The sequence below is a fragment of the Oncorhynchus masou genome, chromosome 29 (genome assembly GCF_036934945.1).
Source record: "Oncorhynchus masou masou isolate Uvic2021 chromosome 29, UVic_Omas_1.1, whole genome shotgun sequence".
Classification (NCBI taxonomy): Eukaryota; Metazoa; Chordata; class Actinopteri; order Salmoniformes; family Salmonidae; genus Oncorhynchus; species Oncorhynchus masou.
The window spans coordinates 67,802,795-67,830,712 of NC_088240.1; the positions used below are offsets into that span (position 1 = coordinate 67,802,795).

Below are 27,918 nucleotides of genomic sequence, written 5' to 3' on the forward strand. Positions count from 1 at the left end.
ATATTAAACTGGGTTGCTTCACATCCAAACTCTTCCAACATAACAACACAACATTTCACCATAAAGAAACCATCAAACCACACATTCAGCCAGGGATACAACCTAATGGCCCCCAGAGACCAGACAACAGACAAACAATGTTAAACAACAGGAAAACGAAAAGCTAATATGATGGTGGGACTGAGAGGGTAATTAAAGACAATGTGCTACTGGCTAGTCACAAGATGATAAAGTGATGTGACAACAGTTATTATGTGTTGTGTAATGTTGGTCAACATTATTGTATAATGGATCACTTGAAGGATTAATAGAGATGTATTGGACTGTGTGAGCCAAGGATTTTAGGAGGGATTTCTGGATTTAAAGGCAGAAACACACATAGGCATAAGGGACACACACACACACACCCTCCCTCCCCTCACATACACACCCTCTCTCCCTCCCCTCACACACACCCTCCCTCACTCCCCTCACACACACACACACCCTCCCTCCCTCCCCTCACACACACACACACCCTCCTCTCCCCTCACACACGCACACCCTCTCTCCCCTCACACACGCACATTCTCCCTCCCCTCACACACACACCCTCCCTCCCTCCCCTCACACACACCCTCCCTCCCTCCCCCACACACACCCTCCCTCCCTCCCCTCACACACACCCTCCCTCCCCTCACACACGCATTCTCCCTCCCCTCACACACCCACCCTCCCTCCCCTCACACACGCACATTCTCCCTCCCCTCACACACACACACACATTTTCCCTCCCCTCACACACACCCTCCCTCCCTCACACACGCACATTCTCCCTCCCCTCCCCTCACACACACAGCCTCCCTCCCCTCCCCTCACACACGCACATTCTCCCTCCCCTCACACACACCGCCTCCTCCCTCCCCTCACACACGCACATTCTCCCTCCCCTCACACACGCACATTCTCCCTCCCCTCACACACGCAGCCTCCCTCCCCTCACACACACACTCTCCCTCCCCTCACACACACACCCTCCCCCTCCCACACACCCTCCCCCTCCCACACACCCTCCCCCCCTCCCCTCCCACACACCCTCCCCCCCTCCCACACACCCTCCCCCCCCTCCCCTCACACACACACCCTCCCCCTCCCCTCACACACACACCCTCCCCCTCCCCTCACACACACAGCCTCCCCCCCCTCCCCTCACACACACGCCTCCCGCCTCCCCTCACACACACAGCCTCCCGCCTCCCCTCACACACACAGCCTCCCGCCTCCCCTCACACACACAGCCTCCCGCCTCCCCTCACACACACAGCCTCCCGCCTCCCCTCACACACACATCCTCTTACCTGCATGGTGTGAAAGCTGCGTGTCTTTTCGAAGTGGAACTCGATGTCAACGCTGCCCTGCCCGAGAGCCTCTCTGCTCCAGCCCAGGTAGTCATACCCCGGCCACACCCTCAGCTCCTTGGTCTCTGTGAAGTCATTCCCTCCTAACACACCGTCAAACAGCTGGCCCATGCCTCCGAACTGAACCCTAAACACATACATACAGTACACACACATTATTACACAGTTATACATATACTGTACACATGCCAAGGCATACACAGTCATACATTATACATGTGACACACAGAAACATTCACACACCCTTTCTCACACACACACACACACACACACACATCTGCTGTATATAGGTCTGGGTTGCATCAAAACCGTTAGCTCATCCGCTATGAAAACAGTTGTGCCCCATTAAAAAGGCATATGTGAATATAACCTCCCTACTTTCCCCCCATCCCTGGACAATACAGTCTGGAAACAGAGTACAACACCCTCAGCAAATAAAGATACTTACTCCAGATCATTTCATTCTTATTCGATTAAGTGGACCGAGAAAATAAACATTGGGTAGAGGAGTTGTTTCGTGTGTGTGTATGACAGACTAAAGCCATTTGGCTGAATGAAGGATCACTAAGGCCCTGTTCACTACTAACAGATGGGATGAGTCCAGGAGTCCTTTATATATTCATCATATTTTACCAGGTAGGTTGGCTGAGAACACATTCTCTTTTACAGTGACAACCTGGGAAAAGTTGCATTTGTGTGGGACCCAACTAAAGCCAATGGAGGACGAAGACCAATCTCAAGTAGCCAGCCAATACCCACAGAGCTGAGAGGGGAGGATGATGCTTACCCTGACTCTACGCTGCCATCGTAGGTGGAATCGTTGAGGTACACAGGTGAGCCAGACAGGTGCATCACATGACCCACTGGAGCTGTGTACACCAACAGGCCATCTGAGAGAGAGACAGATAGAGGGAGAGAGATAGGGGGAGAGGGACAAAGAAAGATAGAGAGAAAGAAAGAGGGAGAGGGAGAGAGAAAGAAAGAAAGAAAGAAAGAAAGAAAGAGAAAGAAAAATAGAGAGAGGGGGAGAGAGAGGGGAGGGGGAGAGGTAGAGAGAGTGAGAAAGAAAGAGAGAGGGGGGGAGAGTGAGAAAGAAAGATAGAGATAGAAGGGGGAGAGATTGAGAAAGAAAGAGAAAGAAAGAGGGGGAGAGAGAGGGGAGGGGTAGAGGGAGGTATATAGAGAGAGACTACATTAATAATATACACTTTAATAAGATACAGCATACATCATCTTTACCATCGCCTGGTCAGCTACACATGAACTACATACGTTGGTTAAGCCTGTGTTCAGGGGATGAGAAACACACAGGCAGAGCAGACATCTCTCCAGTGAAACATTAGACCCTCTCTCCCCCCAGCCAGCCTGTATGGCTAATCAGCATGTTCTCCTAGCACAGGCCTGAAGTCACTCACTGTAACTACCTTCACCTTCAGCGCTCACATCCATAATAAACACAGCTTTTACAGAGGCGCAGCGTGTGTGTGTGCGTGTCTGTACATGTGTGCCAGTGTGTGTGGGGGACATGGGCTCAGGCCCATTGGGGTCTTGCACAATAAACAAACCACATAGCATACCCGTCCCCCGCCACAATGTAAAACGTGATGATGGAACAGGAATGTGTGCCGAGAAATGTGTCTTCCATTTCTGTGAATCTGTATGTTATAGTGTTAGTGGTTCCAGAGACAGAAACCTCTCTAACAGACAATAATTCCTGGAAGATAGTCAGTCTATCCCCAGAGAGACACACAGAGGTTGAGTCTTAAATTACACCCTATTTCCTATACAGTGCACTACTTTCGACCAGAGCCCTGTTCAGGGAATAGCTAGTGCCATTTGGGATGCATCCAGATGCAGCGGCCCCAGGCATTAAGGCTCAGCACTAGGCTTGATTTACAGCCAGTCAGCCAGCCATTGTATAGGGCGGAGGACAGAGAGGAGAGAGGAGACGTGACCCACCCATAAACACAGTGTAATTCACTGGTGCTCTGTGAGCACGGAACATACCATCTATCATACTCTGTGCTGTAGTGTCTCTTATCTGTGGTAAAACTAGATGGTTTCATCTCAGGCCAAACCAGACAGTATATTAAACGGCATGGTGAGTGAACTCCATATCTGCAGAAATACGTGCTTGAAGACACACATATCAGCCTTATTACACACATTTACCAAATCTAGCAAACAGACTGTAAATTCAAGGCGACACACACAAAACCATGCACACACTCACACACACAAACACAAATCTAGGGATGGTGAAGTCGTTGGCCATCCCCTTAAGTGTCTGTAGTGCAGACAGCAGAGATATGAGTAGACAGTGTGATGTCCTCCATGCTGTGATCTTCCAAAGGCCTTCTTTTCAATGTCTGTCTGTATCCACCTGACACTCTTAGAAAAAATGGTTCTGGATAGATCCAAAAAGGGTTCTATGCTTGCTTCATTCAGATATGGCCTCCCTAAAGGTTCTATATAGAACCCTATATGGAATTCAAGGCATTCAAGGCAGTCTATGTTTGTTTTGTCATGATTTAGTATGGTCAGGGCGTGAGTTGGGGTGGGCAGTCTGTTTGTTTTGTTATGATTTAGTATGGTCAGGGCGTGAGTTGGGGTGGGCAGTCTGTTTGTTTTGTCATGATTTAGTATGGTCAGGGCGTGAGTTGGGGTGGGCAGTCTGTTTGTTTTGTCATGATTTAGTATGGTCAGGGCGTGAGTTGGGTGGGCTGTCTATGTTTGTTTTTCTATGATTTGGGTATTTCTATGTTTCGGCCTAGTATGGTTCTCAATCAGAGGCAGGTGTCATTAGTTGTCTCTGATTGAGAATCATACTTAGGTAGAATGGGTTTCACTGTGTGTTTGTGGGTGATTGTTCCGGTCTCTGTGTTTGCACCAGATAGGACTGTTTGGGGTTTTCACATTTATTGTTTTTGTAGTCAGTTGTTCATGTGTACATTTACGTATTAAAAGAACCATGGACACTTACCACGCCACATATTGGTCCTCTGATCTTTTTCACCTCTCCTCTTCGGAAGAAGAGGAGGAAATCACTTACAACAGTATATAGTGCCGTATATGAAGCAAACAATATAACCCTTTTTGGTTCTATCCAGAACCTTTTTTTCTAAGAGTGTATTAATTAATCTGCTCTAGACCCACACACATGCAGAACCCATTCACACGTTTCCCAACTATCAAACAGACAGACCCACACACACACGCGCGTGCACACAGACTGTGACTCACCATTCCACAGACAGCCATAGAGCTCAACTCGTAGACAGACGCTCATGACCCGGTCTGCCAGGGGGTAGAAGCGGACATAGCGGGCAACAATGGGTGGACCCAGGTCTTTCAGAACCACATCATAGGTGTTCTCATTCCCAGACACCACCTGGTGGATGGGGGGGGGGCAGTCAAGAGTAGCATGGAGACCCATTGAATAACCATGAATAGAATAATTAAGCAATTAGATGTGAAAACTAAAACTAGTGAGATTCAAGTATGTCGTGAGTGGGTGGCTGAATAAAAGGTTTGTATAAGACAGAAATAATGGAATGAGTAGCAGAGCCAAGGGGAGAGAGATACATTGGATAGATAAAATACACACACACACACTTGTTTTTACCTCCTGCCCCCAGCGGTCCTTCCAGGTGATCCAGGTGCGTCCGTCTCGGGAGTAACGGAGCCGGTAGCTGCGGGCAAACTCCCGGCCGTGCCCATCGGCATGGCGACCCTGGGTACCCACCAGAGCCAGGAAATGCAGCGAGCGCATGTCCACCTGGAAGACAGAGAACAAGACGTCTCTAGTCACTGATCCAAGGTCAGTTGTAATGTAGTGTTCTGACCCTCAAAACCATCCTAACCCTCTACCTACAACACAGGGAAACTTGGGAAGCTAGGAAACTTCTACCTTGATGAAATAAAACACAAACTCTAACCCAATGAAATGTGAGTATTGGTAGGATGATTGCACCTCTAGCCAATGGAAACAGAGAATCCTACACATACAGTGTGTGGTTGTAGCCCATGGAGTAGGCCTGTGTACTCTGTCTGACCTGGAGGTACTCTGAAGCACTGGGGAACACTGCTCCTGCAGGACACCACGCACCATCCCCTTCTCCTTTACTCAACCTGGGAGACAGAGAGACAGGCACAGAGAGACAGAGATGAAGACAGAGATGAAGACAGAGAGAGAGAGAGAAAGAGAGAGAGAGACAGACAGAAGGGGAGAGAGAGACAGCAGGAGAGAGAGAGATTCAGAGAGACAGAAGGAGAGAGAGAGAGAGAGAGAGAGAGAGAGAGAGAGAGGGGGAGAGAGAGAGAGAGAGAGAGAGAGAGACAGAGAGGGTTTTTTTTTTATTATGAATTTATGGATTCCATAATGAGATCATTCTGGATAAAGTTATATTCTATCATCCAAACTATCCCAACCACAAATACTTCTTACAGAGACCACAATAACCATCACCACAAACAGACCACAGTACAACCACTTAGTCGCTGGGATTAGGATCAATTCACACTGAGAACTGGACCACATGAAGCAAACCAAACTTGGACCATATAAAGACCAGCCCTAACACCAAGACACATTTCTTCCTGTCAACATTGTTGAATCGGATGCTAATAAAGTTTTACTACATTTGATGGTGATCCCACTGAGGTCAACCGAGACCACGCACACCACAATCTACCATTCAGAACACTAGATCATTGACACTGATGGAGGGAGGGAAGACTCATCCAGAACGCCGCAGCCCGTCTGGTGTTCAACCTTCCCAAGTTCTCTCACGTCACCCCGCTCCTCCGCTCTCTCCACTGGCTTCCAGTTGAAGCTCGCATCCGCTACAAGACCATGGTGCTTGCCTACGGAGCTGTGAGGGGAACGGCACCGCAGTACCTCCAGGCTCTGATCAGGCCCTACACCCAAACAAGGGCACTGCGTTCATCCACCTCTGGCCTGCTCGCCTCCCTACCACTGAGGAAGTACAGTTCCCGCTCAGCCCAGTCAAAACTGTTCGCTGCTCTGGCCCCCAATGGTGGAACAAACTCCCTCACGACGCCAGGACAGCGGAGTCAATCACCACCTTCCGGAGACACCTGAAACCCCACCTCTTCAAGGAATACCTAGGATAGGATAAAGTAATCCTTCTCACCCCCCCTTAAATGATTTAGATGCACTATTGTAAAGTGGCTGTTCCACTGGATGTCAGAAGGTGAATTCACCAATTTGTAAGTCGCTCTGGATAAGAGCGTCTGCTAAATGACTTAAATGTAAATGTAAATGTAGATAGAGGGAGGGATGAATGGATGAAGGGAGAGAGAGAGACAAACCAGGCCTCTGCATCCTGCATCAGCCAAAATGATTAATGACAGATAACTGCCGTGCAAAACGAGAAAAACTGTCGTTTGTCCTCTATTTCCCCGTCTTTCTATCCATTCCCTTCTTCCCCTTCTCTTCCCTTCATCAGTCTCTATTCCCTCTCTCTCTCTTTCTCTCTCACTCTGAGATCAGCCAAGTACTCTATCCCTTCCTCCTTCTCTCTCTAAATTCCCTTCCTCCCTCTCTCCATCTAACATGCTGTCAATATCAATGAGCACCTCCCTAAGATCACACACCAGGCTTCCCCCTTCCATCCCTCTTTCTATCTCCCCTCCTCCCTCCATCACAGTGGCACGCCCATTTTCCCTACTTCTCTCTCCTCTCTCCTCAATCGCCCCCCCTCTCTCTATTCCCCTTTCCCTCTCTTCTCTCTCCCTCCATTTTTGCTCTCTTCTCTCTCCTCCATTCCTTCATACCATCTATCTCTCCACTCCCTCTCGCTCTCCTCCCATCCTTCATACTATCTATCTATCTCTCCACTCCCTCTTGCTCTCTCTCCTCCCATCCTTCATATTATCTATCTCTCCCCTCTTGCTCTCTCTCTTCTCCCATCCTTCATATTATCTCTCTCCGCTGCATCTCTCTCTCTCCTCCCATCCTTCATAATATCTATCTCTCCCCTCCCTCCCTCTTACTCTTCTCTTTCTCCTCCCCAATCTCTCCCCATCACCCTCTCTATTTTTCTCTCTATTCCCAATCCTCTCTCTTTTCCCCCATCCTTCTGTCTTTATATCACTCTCTTCCCCATCTCTCTCTCTCTGTCTGTCTGTCTGTCTCTGGTGTCTCTTTAAGGGATTGGGACTGATCACCTCCACATGGACTGACAATCAGCCAGCAAACGCAGCCCAGACATGGCAGGCTAAGAGAGACATGGAAACACACAATACACACACACAGTGGATATCGAGTAATAGGCCACGTGAATCTGCCGTGTCTAACAGGCTGGTCATGTAATGTCATGACCTAATGTGCTATACAGAGACACGCTGGCCACAGTCTTGTGTTGTAATCTAATAGTCTTCTCCTGTGTGATTTAAACATGGTGACAACAGATGGCAGACATAGTCAACGGTAGAGAGATACAGACCCAGAACCAGACATGAATAGAGATAATGTAATTATACACAAACACACACATGCGCGCACACACACACACACACACACACACTTTGAATACTCTATTTGCACTCTTCACAGTCAAGCATTGAGGTACACAAGACCCAAATATGTCAAAGGTCACAGAGTCTTAGAATCATGGAAACCAGAAACACAGAGATAAACTACAATAACAGCTGGCACAGAGCTATACAGGCCAGCTGCTGGGCTTCTTCCCTTTGGAAGGTAGGCAATAATACACACAACACATGCAGTGCAGGCAGGCAGGCACGCACACACACCAACATACGTACCTGCCGTGTTTGGCCTCAGTAGAGTCTGACCAGGCACTGGAAGCCGTGATGTCAGAGTCAGGGATGGTGCCATCCTCCATACCCAGGGCATAACGACACTGAGCTGCATGGACGTGTGTGTGTGTGTGTGTGTGTACATGTGACCATGTGTGTGTGTTAGTGTTTGTGTGTGTGAGTGAGTGAGAGAAAGGGAGACACAGACAGAGAGGGGGGGGACAAGAATGAGAAAGAGAATACGTAACATAATTCATCATGCCTGTCATACAGAGAGTAGAGGACAGAATAGAACATTATACTATCATACACATTCTACAATCATACACATTCTACAATCATACACATTCTACAATCATACACATTCTACAATCATACACATTCTACAATCATACACATTCTACAATCATACACATTCTACAATCATACACATTCTACTATCATACACATTCTACTATCATACACATTGAACTACCATACACATTCTACTATCATACACATTCTACTATCATACACATTGAACTATCATACACATTGAACTATCATACACATTGTACTACCATATACATTCTACAATCATACATTGTACAATCATACATTGTACAATCATACACATTCTACTATCATACATTGTACAATCATACACATTCTACTATCATATATTCCACTATCATACACATTCTACTATCACACATTGTACTATCAAAAACATTGACCTATCATACATATTCTACTATCATACATTGTACTATCATACACATTCTACTATCATCATACACATTCTACTATCATCATACACATTCTACTATCATCATACACATTCTACTATCATACATTGTACTATCATACACATTCTACTATCATACATTGTACTATCATACACATTCTACCATCATACATTCTACTATCATACACATTCTACTATCATACATTCTACTATAATACACATTCTACTATCATACATTGTACTATCAAACACATTGATCTATCATTTACATTATACTATCATACACATTCTACTATCATACATATTCTACTATCATACACATTGTACTATCATACACATTCTACTATCATACATTGAAAGATTAGTATCTACATTCTACTATAATACACATTCTACTATCATACATTCTACTATCATACATTGTACTATCAAACATTGATCTATCATACACATTCTACAATCATACACATTCTACAATCATACACATTCTACAATCATACACATTCTACAATCATACACATTCTACAATCATACACATTCTACAATCATACATTCTACTATCATACATTCTACTATCAAACACATTGAACTATCATACACATTCTGCTATCATGCATTCTACTATCATACACATTCTACTATCATACACATTCTACTATCATACACATTCTACTATCATACAATATACTATCGTACACATTGTACACATTGTACACATTCTACTACCATACGCATTCTACTACCATACGCATTCTACTACCATACGCATTCTACTACCATACGCATTCTACTACCATACGCATTCTACTACCATACGCATTCTACTACCATACGCATTCTACTACCATACGCATTCTACTACCATACGCATTCTACTACCATACGCATTCTACTACCATACGCATTCTACTACCATACGCATTCTACTACGCATTCTACTACCATACGCATTCTACTACCATACGCATTCTACTACCATACGCATTCTACTACCATACGCATTCTACTACCATACGCATTCTACTACCATACGCATTCTACTACCATACGCATTCTACTACCATACGCATTCTACTACCATACGCATTCTACTACCATACGCATTCTACTACCATACGCATTCTACTACCATACGCATTCTACTACCATACGCATTCTACTACCATACGCATTCTACTACCATACGCATTGTACTACCATACGCATTGTACTACCATACGCATTGTACTATCATACACTATACTATCATACACTATACTATCATACACATTGTACTATCATATACATTCTACTATCATAAACATTCTACTATCATACACATTCTACTATCATACATATTCTACAATCATACATATTCTACAATCATACATATTCTACAATCATACATATTCTACAATCATACATATTCTACAATCATACATTGTACCATCATACACATTGTACTATCCTACACATTGTACTATCCTACACATCCTACTGTCATACATATTCTACTGTCATACATCAGGAGTAACATGATAGCTAAAAGGATGTTAATTTGACCTGTTTCTCACAGCAGGAAAATAATTCTGCAGCAACAGGAAATTTTCATTATTGTGTGGATTATAATCTATGGACATTTTTGTTGAGGCAAATCAAGTCGAAGACACCACAAGTTTGCGAAATGTCCTGCAACAACAGGGTGATCCTACACCTGTACATGTCATTGTTGGAGCCAGTCATTGGTCACGCAGCATTAAGTAATCTCCGTCTCGATCTTTCCTACAAGGCACCCTACTCCAAGGTTCTGGTCAAAAGCAATACATTCCATAGGGAATAGGGTGCCATTTGGGACACATCATCACACTGCGTAGGGGAGCTCATCCAATAATGTCCTTGTCACCTCTTATTTCTCTTCGAGTCACTCAGGAAGAAACACGTAGAGTCAATGTTAATTTATAATCTAATAGGATGAATATTGAAGAATAGGAGCTGCCAAGGTCATTACAAACAGATAACCTTCTGTTAGTTTATAACCCTGAAGAGGTATTATTCTCCATAGTTTTGACTTTAACAGGCAGATGAGGTGAGGTGAATACAGGAGTAAAAAGAGGGGAAGGAGAAAGAGAAGGAAGAGGGGCATGAGGAGGGGGAGGGGAGGAGAAAGAAGAGGAGAAGGTGGAAGTGGAGGGGATAGTGAAAGAGGGGATAAGGAGGACATAGGGCAGACAGATTAAATGGACGGCTCTACTCTGCCCGGTGAAAATATCAGCCCCGACAACAGTCCTACAGGCATATATCAACCAGGCATTATCATACGACTTAACTATCTGCCATGACTTCACTAGAGGGCCAGACATGACCAAATAGAGGGCAGAGAACCAGTCTTCACAGTGAGTGAAAGGAAGGGGGTGTGGGGGGGTGAATGAAAATGAGAGGCGATAAAGGGGTGATGCTAGTGGAGGGGGGGGTATAACTAAGTTATTGTTATGGATGCTGTCACTGATATGGGGACGTGGATAACTGATTCTGTCATTGATATGGTGCGTGGATAACTGATTCTGTCATTGATATGGGGACGTGGATAACTGGTACTGTCATTGATATGGTGCGTGGATAACTGATTCTGTCATTGATATGGGGACGTGGATAACTGATTCTGTCATTGATATGGGGACGTGGATAACTGATTCTGTCATTGATATGGTGCGTGGATAACTGATTCTGTCATTGATATGGGGACGTGGATAACTGATACTGTCATTGATATGGGGACGTGGATAACTGATTCTGTCATTGATATGGGGACGTGGATAACTGATACTGTCATTGATATGGTGCGTGGATAACTGACACTGTCATTGATATGGGGACGTGGATAACTGACACTGTCATTGATATGGGGACGTGGATAACTGACACTGTCATTGATATGGGGACGTGGATAACTGGTACTGTCATTGATATGGTGCGTGGATAACTGACTCTGTCATTGATATGGTGCGTGGATAACTGACTCTGTCATTGATATGGGGACGTGGATAACTGACACTGTCATTGATATGGCGACGTGGATAACTGACACTGTCATTGATATGGCGACGTGGATAACTGATACTGTCATTGATATGGGGACGTGGATAACTGATACTGTCATTGATATGGGGACGTGGATAACTGACACTGTCATTGATATGGGAACGTGGATAACTGACACTGTCATTGATATGGGGACGTGGATAACTGACACTGTCATTGATATGGGGACGTGGATAACTGACACTGTCATTGATATGGGGACGTGGATAACTGACACTGACATTGATATGGGGACGTGGATAACTGATACTGTCATTGATATGGTGCGTGGATAACTGACACTGTCATTGATATGGTGCGTGGATAACTGACACTGACATTGATATGGGGACGTGGATAACTGATACTGTCATTGATATGGGGACGTGGATAACTGATTCTGTCATTGATATGGGGACGTGGATAACTGATACTGTCATTGATATGGGGACGTGGATAACTGATACTGTCATTGATATGGTGCGTGGATAACTGATACTGTCATTGATATGGGGACGTGGATAACTGATACTGACATTGATATGGGGACGTGGATAACTGATACTGTCATTGATATGGGGACGTGGATAACTGATTCTGTCATTGATATGGGGACGTGGATAACTGATACTGTCATTGATATGGGGACGTGGATAACTGATACTGTCATTGATATGGTGCGTGGATAACTGATACTGTCATTGATATGGGGACGTGGATAACTGATACTGACATTGATATGGGGACGTGGATAACTGATACTGTCATTGATATGGTGCGTGGATAACTGATACTGTCATTGATATGGGGACGTGGATAACTGATTCTGTCATTGATATGGGGACGTGGATAACTGATACTGACATTGATATGGGGACGTGGATAACTGATTCTGTCATTGATATGGGGACGTGGATAACTGACTCTGTCATTGATATGGGGACGTGGATAACTGACACTGTCATTGATATGGGGACGTGGATAACTGATTCTGTCATTGATATGGGGACGTGGATAACTGATTCTGTCATTGATATGGGGACGTGGATAACTGATACTGTCATTGATATGGGGACGTGGATAACTGATTCTGTCATTGATATGGGGACGTGGATAACTGATTCTGTCATTGATATGGGGACGTGGATAACTGATTCTGTCATTGATATGGGGACGTGGATAACTGATACTGTCATTGATATGGGGACGTGGATAACTGATTCTGTCATTGATATGGGGACGTGGATAACTGATTGTGTCATTGATATGGGGACGTGGATAACTGATACTGACATTGATATGGGGACGTGGATAACTGATTCTGACATTGATATGGGGACGTGGATAACTGATTCTGTCATTGATATGGGGACGTGGATAACTGATTCTGTCATTGATATGGGGACGTGGATAACTGATTCTGTCATTGATATGGGGACGTGGATAACTGATACTGTCATTGATATGGGGACGTGGATAACTGATACTGACATTGATATGGTGCGTGGATAACTGATACTGTCATTGATATGGGGACGTGGATAACTGATACTGTCAATGATATGGGGACGTGGATAACTGATACTGTCAGTGATAAGGGGACGTGGATAACTGATTCTGTCAATGATATGGGGACGTGGATAACTGATACTGTCATTGATATGGGGACGTGGATAACTGATACTGTCATTGATATGGGGACGTGGATAACTGATACTGTCATTGATATGGGGACGTGGATAACTGATACTGTCATTGATATGGGGACGTGGATAACTGATACTGTCATTGATATGGGGACGTGGATAACTGATACTGTCATTGATATGGGGACGTGGATAATTGATTCTGTCATTGATATGGGGACGTGGATAATTGATACTGTCATTGATATGGTGCGTGGATAACTGATACATACTGTCATTGATATGGTGCGTGGATAACTGATACTGTCATTGATATGGGGACGTGGATAACTGATTCTGTCATTGATATGGTGCGTGGATAACTGATTCTGTCATTGATATGGGGACGTGGATAACTGATACTGTCATTGATATGGGGACGTGGATAACTGATTCTGTCAGTGATATGAGGGCATGGGGGGGTGATAATGATGCTGTCAGTGATATGAGGGCATGGGGGGTGATAAGTGGGGAAGTTCTAACTCAGTTGCTGTCAGTGAGTCAGTCGATAGGAATGTGGGGTTGGAAGATAAAACACACACACACCTACCCCCTACATGGACAGGCCTGTTTCATTACATCATTACCGAGCTGCCAATAAAACTCTCTCTCCAGGCCTCCCCTTCTCTCTTTTTAGTCCCCTCTCTGTCATTGCCCTCTCTGTCTCCATTGGCTTTCTTCCCCTATCACACACATGGTGGGTGTTCCCTTCCTTTATTTACTCTTCATATCAGTTCATATCCTGGTACTAATGGGCTATTTCCTCCTATAAAAGACTTGTTGCATTACCGCAGCAACGGTGTGGAAATAATAACCATATGGATCAAATCAGATGACACAAACCTGTGCATGCATGTGTGTGTGCGGGAGACAGATCCTTTACTGTCTGCTTCTACCCTGGAGGTGGCAGCTCTGGTTTCACCTTGTGGAGTTTCATTTTCTCTACTCTATCTCTATCCCTCTCCTCCCTCCTTCCCCTCTCTCTCTTTGTATGATTGACAGGTGATGAGCGGCCTGTACATTAGTGAGGCTGAATACCCAAGGATCATTCTCCCTGCTACCATCTCTCTCCTTTTACACATGGCTGCCTAGGAGACATGGACCTGAAACAGGATCGGCTGCTGATAGCGGATGGACAGACTTAAGGCACACATTCAAGAATGTGAGGAGAGTGTAGACAAGAAAGGGGCAGAGAGGGCGAGGGATGGAGGGGTGGAGGAGGAGGACAAGGCAATGGGTAAGGCCGAGATGGAATTGTCTGACATTTCTGAGGGGGTCCCTGTGAGATCTTGAATGGAAGGTAAAACACATCTGTTCTGATTATAGTTTTTTCTCTTGTTGTGACTCCAATTGTATTAAACCTGGCCGATTGGTCAACGATCATCAATCCCTAGTCCGTCTACTTGGCTTTAACTAGGTAGGTTATTGAGAACCCATACTCTTCAACAATAATGACCAATCATATTCTGGGGATCTGATTTGACCTTGACCTTAAGCAGTCACTTCCGGTCTGACATCTGACCTTTGACCTCTCACCTGGTTTAAAGTGCCAGTCGTGGTCATCCGCAGCCGACAACACCACCAGGATGACGGTAACCACAATGACAGGAAACAGTCGCAGCTCTGGCATTGCCATGGCACCAGCAACACACCCGGTTACCTGTCCGGAGACGCGCTGACAACCACAGGCATACCTGACAGAGGGATAGAGAGAGAGGAAGGATTAGAAGATTTCAAAATGCATGAATCATTTATTTTGTATCATGAAAGACAGAATACGAGAGAGTAGGAAGAATGAGAGAGAGGGGTGATAATCCATGTGGATGGGTTTCTGTCTAAATGTCAGGTCCAGTCTAGTAGATACAGTAGCTTCCTCTGTGATTTATGAATCCCTGTCTGTCAGCCCTGTGTACGTGTAACCAGACACCATGGACTCATTGGAGAGCAACTCAAAATGTAAGCAATATAATACAACACAACATGATACAATATAATACAACACAACTCAATTCAACACAACAAAATCCAACAAAACAGACCAGTGGCACCACAACACAGAGAACATTAGCTTTGTTTTGATATGTTGTTGTTGCACAATGAACAATCCAAGGTGGTGTAATTAGCCTAGCCAGCATTACTTAGTCCTTCAGCATTCAAAATGTCAATCATGTCATTTCCAACTCCTTTATTACAAACTCCTCCTCAAGTGCTGTAGTAGTTAGACTGGGGCCTGATAGGGTGCTGTAGTAGTTAGACTGGGGCCTTATAGGGTGCTGTAGTAGTTAGACTGGGGCCTGATAGGGTCCTGTAGTAGTTAGACTGGGGCCTGATAGGGTGGATAGGGTGCTGTAGTAGTTAGACTGGGGCCTGATAGGGTGCTGTAGTAATTAGACTGGGGCCTGATAGGGTGCTGTAGTAGTTAGACTGGGGCCTGATAAGGTGGATAGGGTGCTGTAGTAGTTAGACTGGGGCCTGATAGGGTGCTGTAGTAGTTAGACTGGGGCCTGATAGGATGGATAGGGTGCTGTAGTTACCCATCTACGAGACACAAAAAGGCTTGTCCAGTAGTTTTACTGGTGGATGCTTAATGATTGGGAGTGATGGGGGTAGGGAGGGGGAGACAGCTGGTAGGGGAGGGGTGTAGAGGGGTGGCCTGGTGTCCCTGTGGGCCCACTGACTTCACTGGCACAGACCGACAGCTGACACACAGCTGTAGGGACACAGAGGAAGGGGAGCGACAGTGTGATGGACAGAGGGAGGGAATGAAGGGAGGTATGAAGACGAATGAAAAGTGGAATTGTAGGCATAGAGAACAGAAGAGAAGGATGGAACGAAGGAGCAGTCCAGATGACATGGATGACATAGTAGAGTGTGTGTGTGTGTGTGTGTGTGTGTGTGTGTGTGTGTGTGTGTGTGTGTGTGTACGTGCGTGTGTGTACGTGCGTGTGTGTACGTGCGTGTGTGTACGTGCGTGTGTGTACGTGCGTGTGTGTACGTGCGTGTGTGTACGTGCGTGTGTGTGTGACACAGAGGAGATTTCAGGGATAGCCAGCCAGTGCAGCTGTCCAGAACAAAAGACAGGCGTTAGGCAACAGATACAGGGTGCAAGTGTTCAGAGAGAGGGAGAGAGAGTAGACAGCTTGTTTTGAGAAAACACCCGAGCCTTCCAAACGAGTGAAGCAGTGTGTGTCTGCTGTGCCAGATGACACCATGTTGAAATATGTCTCTTACAGGATTCCAGTAACTCTAAGCATGCCGAACCAGAGCTGAGAATCTCCCTCTGCTGGCCTGTCCACTATGTCAACAATCCTAAAAATGATCCCCGTCACAATCCATAACAAGGTACTCAACAAATGTTACAACTGATAAAATACTTTTACTGACCAGCGATCACAAAACTGGATGGAAACACAAACCTTAGGTTCTGAAGATAATACAATCAAATGAAAATCACCGCTAACCAAAACCAAGATTATGTTTGGCATAGACAGTCAAGTGTTTTTGAGGCACCAGGCAGCTGCCATGTCTAAGTGGAAAAACAAGCCACAGTGTTTAGGGAGAAGCTAGTGAGGGAAGTGAGGCGAGCCCACGGTGTTTAGCAAACCATCTATCTATCTCCCTATCCCACTGCCATCTCCCTCCACTTACATGATTTGTCCAGACTAATTCACAAGGCTAACTGATGGTTATGAACAGCTGTCTAAGTCCCACCACACAACAATAAAACAGACAGAGAGGGGGAGAGGGAAGGAGGGAATGAGGGAGGGAGAAGAAATGTTCTTATGAAAAAGTATGTTTCAGTGAAAGTTTGACAAAAGTTTGGATTACTTTTGGCACTGCAATGTCTCATGACAATCATATTGTAGTTTGCATTCCAAACTATACTGAACAAAAATATAAACGCAATGAGCTGAAAAAAAAGATCTCAGACATTTTTCATACGCACAAAAAACATATTTCTCTTTCATTTTGTGCACAAATTTGTTTACATCCATGTTAGTGAATATTTAGCCTTTGCCAAGATAATCCATCCACCTGACAGGTGTGGCATATCAATAAGCTGATTGAAAAGCATGATCATTACACAGATGCACCATGTGTTGGGGACAATAAAAGACCACTCTAAAATGTGCAGTTTTGTCACACAACACAATGCCACAGATGTCTCAAGTTTTGAGGGAGCATGCATTCGGCATGCTGACTGCAGAAATGTCCACCAGAGCAGTTGCAAGAGAGTTAGACTGGGGCCTTATATAAACTGTAACTCAGTAAAATCTTTTTATATTTATATTTTTGTTCAGTGTATAATGTGATTGTCTTGGAACTGCTAAGATCAATAGTGCCCATTAAAACATCCATTGAAGTTGGGCCATATTATGAGTTTGACATACTATAGGACTTGATGGTATCAAGCCCAACTTTGAGTTGGAATGCTCGTTCCACTCAGTCTAATTCTAAGGGGTTGAGTTTGGACCTGGGGTAGAACAAGGAGCTGATTCTAAACCTATTATATTCTCTGTCAGCCACAGAGACTGTTTCTCTCCCCAGTCAGCCAGTCAGTAAGACAGACAAACCGTTTCTCTCCCAAGTCAGCCAGTCAGTAAGACAGACAGACCGTTTCTCTCCCCAGTCAGCCAGTCAGTAAGACAGACAGACCGTTTCTCTCCGCAGTCAGCCAGTCAGTAAGACAGACAGACCGTTTCTCTCCCCAGTCAGCTTGTCAGTAAGACAGACAGACCGTTTCTCTCCGCAGTCAGCCAGTCAGTAAGACAGACAGACCGTTTCTCTCCGCAGTTAGCCAGTCAGTAAGACAGACAGACCGTTTCTCTCCCCAGTCAGTAAGACAGACAGACCGTTTCTCTCCGCAGTTAGCCAGTCAGTAAGACAGACAGACCGTTTCTCTCCCCAGTCAGCCAGTCAGTAAGACAGACAGACCGTTTCTCTCCCCAGTCAGTAAGACAGACAGACCGTTTCTCTCCCCAGTCAGCCAGTCAGTAAGACAGACAAACCGTTTCTCTCCCAAGTCAGCCAGTCAGTAAGACAGACAAACCGTTTCTCTCCCCAGTCAGCCAGTCAGTAAGACAGACAGACCGTTTCTCTCCCCAGTCAGCCAGTCAGTAAGACAGACAGACCGTTTCTCTCCCCAGTCAGCCAGTCAGTAAGACAGACAGACCGTTTCTCTCCCCAGTCAGCCAGTCAGTAAGACAGACAGACCGTTTCTCTCCCCAGTCAGCCAGTCAGTAAGACAGACAGACCGTTTCTCTCCCAGTCAGCCAGTCAGTAAGACAGACAGACCGTTTCTCTCCCCAGTCAGCCAGTCAGTAAGACAGACAGACAGACCTTTTCTCTTCCCAATCAGCCAGTCAGTCAGACAGACCGTTTCTCTTCCCAGTCAGCCAGTCAGTAAGACAGACAGACCATTTCTCTCCGCAGTCAGCCAGTCAGTCAGACAGACAGTAATAGTAACCCTCCCACTGGGGAGGTTAGAAAGGAGTGAGGTCTTTGTTCTGGGTTTCCGTCAGACCCAGTAGAGGGAGTAGAGGGAGTCACTGAGGCACAACCATTCAGTGAGTCCTGGATAGAAGGAAACACCTTTTAACCTTCCAAGCACTTACAGTGTTCGATAGTGTCAACTGGGGAAACAAGGCGGCACTTGAAGGCTTTCCTGAACGAGAGCAGATGGTTTTGTTGTTTTGTCTGTGAGTCAGTGATCGCCTGGTCCCAGATCTGTTTGTGAGGTAATGACACCTCAGAGGAGTATACTACAAAGTAGGATCAATGAGTTAGCCAGCTAACTTTAATTAATAACAAGAAATAACTGTTAACATTATTTTAGAATAGTTAGGCAAGTTAGATGGCTAACTCATTGATCCTGCTTTGTAGAAAACCCCTTTGTTTATTTATGCTGTAGTTGACAATACAACACAAACGGTAACACTGCTACTGGTTCTGAGGGGCTATTCTCTGAGAATCTGTAAAGACCTGGCTAGAAGAACAATAGTGGCGGCAAGTGAGCTGTGCTACTATCCAGCAGGCATTTTTGCTAATCCTGCAAGAATTTCTGATACCCTTTCCCTGAAGCTGCCACCCTTTCCCTGAAGCTGCCGCCCTTCCCTTGAAGCTGCCGCCCTTCCCCTGAAGCTGCCGCCCTTCCCCTGAAGCTGCCGCCCTTCCCCTGAAGCTGCCGCCCTTCCCCTGAAGCTGCCGCCCTTCCCCTGAAGCTGCCGCCCTTCCCTTGAAGCTGCCGCCCTTCCCTTGAAGCTGCCGCCCTTCCCTTGAAGCTGTCGCCCTTCCCTTGAAGCTGTCGCCCTTCCCTTGAAGCTGTCGCCCTTCCCTTGAAGGTGCCGCTCTTCCCTTGAAGGTGTCGCTCTTCCCTTGAAGGTGTCGCTCTTCCCTTGAAGGTGTCGCCCTTCCCTTGAAAAACTGTCGCCTTCCCTTGAAGTATTTTTAAACTATCGGACTCATTACCTGCATCCGTAATGGGTCTGCGGTCAAACGTCCACCCCTCATCACTGTCAAACGCTCCCTAAAACACTTCAGTGAGCAGGCCTTTCTAATCGACCTGGCCCGGGTATCCTGGAAGGATATTGACTTCATTCCGTCAGTAGAAGATGCCTGGTTATTCTTTAAAAGTGTTTCCCTCACAATCTTAAATAAACATGCCCCATTCAAAAAAAATGTAAAACCAGGAACAGATATAGCCCGTGATTCACTCCAGACCTGACTGCCCTTGACCAGCAGAAAACCATCCTGTGGCGTTCTGCATTAGCATCGATCAGCCCCCGTGATATGCAACTTTTCAGGGAAGTTAGGAACCAATATACATAGGCAGTAAGGAAAGCAAAGGCTAACTTTTTCAAACAGAAATGTGCATCCTGCAGCACAAACTCCAAACCAAAAAAAAGAAAAACAGATTCATCTACAGACACGGACAATTTACTTACCATTGAGGTAGAGGCTAGTGCTTTGGCTGGAATCCATGCAACAATGGAAAAGTTGTGTGAAGAGGTAGCAGGGCTGATGGGGAGTTTGGAGTTCAGCCAGAATGAAATTCTCACGCTCCAAAGAGAAAACAAGACACTCACAGCCAAGATAAAAATCCAAGATTCCAAAATGGATTGTCTACTCAGGGAAAACAGGGTGTTGGAGTCGATACTAGACAGAGAAAATCGTAGCATGTGTGAAAATCATTTTTTTTCTGGGATTCCTGAGGACGCATCCAATAATCCAGAGGGCGCGATCAGAGAATTCATGCAATCCGCCTTAAAACTTCCTATAGAGACTGTAAACAAGGTGGCTTTCCACCGAGTACACAGACTTGGAACTCGGAGCGACAAGACCAAGAGTCCCTGACCGATCATCGCAAAATTTGAACACTACCGAACAAAAGGAGCTGATCAAAAGCAAGGGAAGGGAGCTTAAAGGGACCAAATCTCAATGACCAATTTCCAAGGGAGATAAACGAACGTCGAAAGAGACTGTATCTGGTACAAAGACAACAAAGGGAGAAGGGTAAGCGTGCCTTTATCAATGTGGAAACTCTTTATAGATGGACAGCTATTCCCAGACAGGTCCATAACACCGTGGCTGTACTAAATTCTACAGGGACTTCAGGTTACTCAATTACATGCTTGCTTACACATACGGACTTATACATATACACACACACACCTGATCTCGCTCTATTCTCTCACTTTCTTTATTTTCTCTTCCCCCTCTCACTATTGTCGAGAACTGTTTTATAATTTAATGTCTTTGTTGTTTGTCTACCATTTTATATATGTTTACAACAAGCAAGGGGAAGATATCAGAATAGGGGCATTGGGGAATAATAACATATTGTATGGAAGACATTTGTACTGTAGTGAAGCCGTCTCTAGAGTAATGCAAGGTCTCTTTCATGATCATTTGAAACGTCAAATGGAAATGCTGGGATGTGTTTTTCAATTATGTTAAAGGTAATTATGATGCAACTATGACGGTGATACGATATGGATTACAATTATCATCATGAATATTAAGGCTATACGGACTACATGTTACGCACAGACACTCAACCATGCAAATTGGCAGTTATTATTTAATTGGACATCACACATTATAGTCTACTCTTATACAGACATCGTACACACTCTCACTATATCACATCCAATATCATACACATCAACCTACTCAGATTTGCTACACATAATATCTTGTCTCAATTTTCTAACATCTGTGGCATTGGCTCACAGGCAAACAGGCAAGGGAATAAAACAAATATTGCTAGAACCTATTTCTTGAATTCTAAAAATCAGACATTTGAAAGCTCTATTTTGACCATAATACCTCTGATGGCAGTAACTTTACAAGCACTAATTATGGTCAGTTTAGACTGAGAAGAGCATCTAGTTACGGTAAGGGGTGAAATAAGTATAGCCAGTTATAATTGTAATGGTTTAGCAGATTATTAAACAAAGATCAGTCTTTACATGGCTAAAAGAAAAGGAATATAACATATACTGTTTACAGGAAACACACTCTACATCCTTAGATGAAGTTGAGTTGAAAAAGGAATGGGGTGGTGAAATAGTTTTCTGTCATGGACAAAGGAACTCAAAGGGTGTGATGATATTAATTATCAAACATAACATTCTGAATGTGCAAATAGTCAGGAATGATTTGCAAGGAAGGTGGATCCTTTTTAATATGAAAGTGGACGACAAAGAGATTTGGTTCATTAATCTATATGGTCCATATCAGGATGATCCATACTTCTTCAAAAACATTTATACCAATTTATTGAACTCACAGGCAACAAATGATCTAATCATTATGGTAGGAGACTATAACACAGTGTTAAGTACATTTACATTTACGTCATTTAGCAGACGCTCTTATCCAGAGCGACTTACACATTGGTGAATTCACCTTCTGACATCAGACCTCAATGGACCGTAAAGGTAATCACTCTACAAACTATCATCACCGTGCCCTTAAGGAAATCATAAATATTATGGACACATTAGAAATAATGGAAATTTGGAGACTAAAAAACCCCGACCTTGTGAGATATACACGGAGGAAGCTTAATCAAGCTAGTCATCTTAACTACTTTCTTGTCTCTTTCTCTCTTGCATCAAAGGTTAAAACAGTTTTAATAGGAGACAGAATGCGATCGGATCATCATCTAATTGGCATTCACATAACTCTTATAGATTTTCCACGTGGATTTGGATATTGGAAATTTAATCAAAGTTTACTGGAGGACAACTTATTTTTAACTAAGACAAAAGAATTTATAACTGAATTTTTCCAGTATAATATAGGTTCAGCAAATCCCCTTATTGTTTGGGATACCTTTAAATGTACCTTCAGGGGTCATTCAATTCAATATTCATGTCACACCCTGACCATAGTTTGCTTTGTATGTTTATATGTTTTGTTTGGTCAGTGTGTGATCTGAGTGGGCATTCTATGTTGTGTGTCTGGTTTGTCTGTTTCTGTGTTTGGCCTGATATGGTTCTCAATCAGAGGCAGGTGTTAGTCATTGTCTCTGATTGGGAACCATATTTAGGTAGCCTGTTTGGTGTTGGGTTTTGTGGGTGATTGTCCTTTTGTCCTTAGGTCTGGCGTGTGTTAGTTTGCACCAGTATTAGGCTGTTTCGGTTTTCGTTACGTTTTTTGTATTGATTCGTGTTTCTTCAGTTTTATTAAACATGGATCACAATAGACACGCCGCATTTTGGTCCGACTCTCTTTCACCTACAGAAAACCGTGACAATTCATCAATAATAAAAAAGCAGTTTGACTAAAGAGACAAGACTAACAAGGGAAATCCATGAACTACTAGTACAGGTAGAGAGCAATAAAAACGATACTACAGAGATACAAAATAAGTTAGAGGAAAAACAAAAAGAACTTGAGGAACTTATTTAAGAATGATCTAATGTAATCTGTTCCAAAAATAAAGCAAACTGGATGGAGAAAAATGCACAAAATTCTTCCTGAATCTCCAAAACAGGAACACTAACAAAAAGAATTTCCAGAAAATCGTTAAAGACGGAGTCATCTATGATTCTCCAAATTATATTTTAAAAGAGGAAGCTAATTATTTTAGGCAGATGTTCTCTTTTCCGTCTCATCCTTTCCCACTGAATGAAGATTATGCTAAGGAATTCTTTCCAAACAATATAAAAAATGGAAAATTAACAAATGAAACGGAAAGATCAGTGCGAAGGCCAAATTACAGAGGAATAACTTTGAGGCTATTAAATCCTTTCGGTCTGGAAAAACCCCAGGGCTTGATGGCATACCGGTAGAGGTATATCAAGTATTTTTTGATATACTAAAAGCTCCATCGTTATATTGTTTTAACTACTTCTATAGAAATCTGTAAGGTACTCAGCAGGACGGTCTGATTTCTCTATTATTAAAACAACACCCAGATGGCCAAAATAAAGACCCGGTCTATCTAAAACTGGCTACAATTTCAATTTCATCCCCGTGAAAGATAGAACAAATATTACAACAAATATTATGGCTGAACCCAAATGTGCTGGTTGATAAAATACCTGTATTTATGTGAAAGATGTTTGAAAATGGTATTTTGTTCTTAAATTATATTGTAAATTGTAATGGTAGAGTTATGTCCTTCGTGGAGTTATCAGAATTGTACAGAAAGGTCTGCTCAATCCAAGAGTACAAACAATTGATTACAGCATTGCCCCAAAAATGGAGGAGGAGGGAGGAGGTAGGGAACTGGTCTGTCTGCCCAAAATAAAGGATCAAAACTGGCAGAGGAATAAAAATAGCATACATAGGAAAGTATACCAGTTTCATTTGAGGACCAGGATGTGGACAGCTGTGCCATACAAATGACAAAATAGTTGGGAAGAGATTTCTGATGTACTGATTCCATAGTACAGGATGTTTGAGTTGATATATAATACAACGCAAGATTCAAGACTTGGTGCTTTTCAGCTAAAATTATTATATACAATTCTTGCCAACATCAAAATGTTGAATATTTGGGGGATAAAATCATCGAAGCTCTGCAGATTTTGTTGTGAGGACACAGAATCAATTTATTTTGGTATTGCCCTCAGATAGCCTGTGTCTGGTCTCAGGCTCAAGAATGGCTGAAAATGAATAGCATTGATCTAAAATTGACCCTAGAAATAGTACTGTTAGGAGATCTGGAGAGACCGGGTCAGTCAATTACTAATATGCTAATACTCTTAGTAAAAGTATTTATCTGTAACTCGCAATCTGTGGATTCTTTTCGATTAGATAAATTGAAATTGTACGTTAAACATCACAGCATAGTTGAAAGACATGTGTGCGTAGAAACCCAAAGTGGGTGTCCAGCAGAGATAGATGGGATGGGCTGAGGGTTAGTATGTGGAATTGTAGACAAGTAGGAGTGGAGTTGCTGTGTGAGAGATAGAATGATGGTCAAAGATAAAAGTGGGAAAAGTACAAATAAAACATAATATAAAGTACATAAAAATGCACCTGTACATAGCCCATCTGTGCATAGCCCATCTGTACATCCAACTACCTCATCCCCATACTGTTATTTTTTTTTGCTCCTTTGCATCCCAGTATCTCTACTTGCACATTCATCTTCTGCATATCTATCTCTCCAGTGTTTAATTGCTAAATTGTAATTATTTCGCCACTGTGGCCTATTTATTGCCTTACCTCCATTATCTTATCTCATTTGCACACACTGTTTATAGACCTTTTCTCTACTGTATTATTGACTGTATGTTTGTTTATTCCTTGTGTAATTCTGTGTTGTTGTTGTTTGTGTCGCACTGCTTTGCTTTATCTTGGCCAGTTCGCAGTTGTAAACGAGAACTTGTTCTCAACTAGCCTACCTGGTTAAATAGAAGTGAAATATATATATATATATATAAGTACATTTATTTTTCCTCCATGTTATTGTTCTCAGAACATCATTGGTCACTGAAGCCGAGGGAATTTGGCTGCCGTCTTGGACAGTAGCCCAACAGAAAATTCTGACCCTCTCTCCGATCGATCGGGATATTGACATAGGTCTGAGAGAGGTGTGGTGTGGTGCGTTGACCTTCAACAGCACATATGGATCCTCTCACTGGATTCCAAGAACAACAAACGCACTGAGATAGAATGAAGCCATCTGTCTGGAATCAATGCTGTGGTGGATATCCTCTGTAATGAGGCTGTATGTAACAGTGCTATAGGTTGGTCAGTCAGTCAGTAGTCCAGTCATTCGTCATCCAGTGATTCACTGGTATGTGTCAGCTGACACTTCATCAATACCAGGAAATACCAGTTAGCAGGAAGTACAGCCAGTCAGAAATGTTGAATCTGAACTGATTTTGACAGGATGGAGCAGGAAGAGATTAGGAAAAGTGAGTCATGTAAAAATAACAAAAAGTGGTAAGAGAGGTAGAAGATAGAGTCAAATAGATGGCGGGAGAAACTAAGAAAATGCTTTGAGAAGTTAAACAAAACATTTTGAGAGAGAGAGAGAGATGATATTATAAAAGTGGACGGAGAAAGGGAACTGATTTCCAGGAATAGTTTGGCCTTGGGAAGTGTGGCATGACTCAACAGGACGTCTTTCTGCTTTCCAAAACATAGGTTCAACAACTCACACACACATACAGTGGGGCAAAAAAGTATTTAGTCAGCCACCAATTGTGCAAGTTCTCCCACTTAAAAAGATGAGAGAGGCCTGTAATTTTCATCATAGGTACACTTCAACTATGACAGACAAAATGAGAAAACAAAATCCTGAAAATCACATTGTAGGATTTTTAATGAATGTATTTGCAAATTATTGTGGAAAATAAGTATTTGGTCACCTACAAACAAGCAAGATTTCTGGCTCTCACAGACCTGTAACTTCTTCTTTAAGAGGCTCCTCTGTCCTCCACTCGTTACCTGTATTAATGGCACCTGTTTTAACTTGTCATCAGTATAAAAGACACCTGTCCACAACCTCAAACAGTCACACTCCAAACTCCACTATGGCCAAGACCAAAGAGCTGTCAAAGGACACCAGAAACAAAATTGTAGACCTGCACCAGGCTGGGAAGACTACATCTGCAATAGGTAAGCAGCTTGGTTTGAAGAAATCAACTGTGTGAGCAATTATTAGGAAATGGAAGACATACAAGACCACTGATGATCTCCCTCGATCTGGGGCCCCACGCAAGATCTCACCCCGTGGGGTCAAAATGATCACAAGAACGGTGAGCAAGAATCCCAGAACCACACGGGGGGACCTAGTGAATGACCTGCAGAGAGCTGGGACCAAAGTAACAAAGCCTACCATCAGTAACACACTACGCCGCCAGGGACTCAAATCCTGCAGTGCCAGACGTGTCCCCCTGCTTAAGCCAGTACATGTCCAGGCCCGTCTGAAGTTTTCTAGAGAGCACTTGGATGATCCATAAGAAGATTGGGAGAATGTCATCTGGTCAGATAAAACCAAAATATAACTTTTTGGTAAAAACTCAACTCGTCGTGTTTGTTGGATAAAACTCAACATTCTTTGTACTCCAAACACCATACCTACTGTGAAGCATGGGGGTGGAAACATCATGCTTTGGGGCTGTTTTTCTGCAAAGGGACCAGGACGACTGATCCATGTAAAAGAAAGAATGAATGGGGCCATGTATCATGAGATTTTGAGTGAAAACCTCCTTCAATACCTTAAGGGAACATTTGGACATTCGCCATATGGTTAGTGAGAAAGTCCATATTGCAAATGTACGGTCCCTTACTTGACGTCCGAAAACGTTTGTAAAATTTGCGGGCGGCGTCGGGCCGTGCGGAAGGGCCGGATCTACCGGGTAGTCATCAAACGAACTCTCTCGGACATTCGGTTTCCGTTTGATAAAATAATCAAATTTTGGTCATTTTTCCGCTGTCCCGGTAAATCCCACAAGAGGGCATAAGCAATCATATTGCAAATGTACAAAACATCACGAATCACGACGTGGCCTTATCTCCAAAACGGAAAATATTTCGAAGCCGAAACTTGGTGAGCGTAGGTTTGGCATAATGAGCAGTTGGCCCCGATCAAGATGGCGTCTAGGCCTCAACGGTTTTTGAGTTATAGCCATTTTTCTGGGATTAAAGGTCCAAAATGAAAATTGAGAAATAATTTTTCTGCTTCACGTCAAAGTCAAGGAGCCTCCGGTGTCAATAAAAAAAGAACCAGCCATTTATCTATCGTCATTTAAGAGAAATCGTACAATGTCAAATTGGTGATGTTCAAAAATATATA

General features: G+C 43.7%; 1 protein-coding gene across 1 annotated transcript in view; it reads right to left on the minus strand.

The window, feature by feature from the left end:
- The window catches only part of LOC135520376 (epithelial discoidin domain-containing receptor 1-like), a 91,162-nt gene that overhangs the window by 34,285 nt on the left and 28,959 nt on the right, over positions 1-27,918 (minus strand). Inside the window, 7 exon segments of the mRNA XM_064945874.1 lie at positions 1,338-1,524; positions 2,185-2,287; positions 4,641-4,788; positions 5,023-5,175; positions 5,453-5,528; positions 8,190-8,292; positions 15,189-15,346. Coding sequence (XP_064801946.1) covers positions 1,338-1,524; positions 2,185-2,287; positions 4,641-4,788; positions 5,023-5,175; positions 5,453-5,528; positions 8,190-8,292; positions 15,189-15,288 — 870 coding nt within the window. The 5' untranslated portion in view covers positions 15,289-15,346.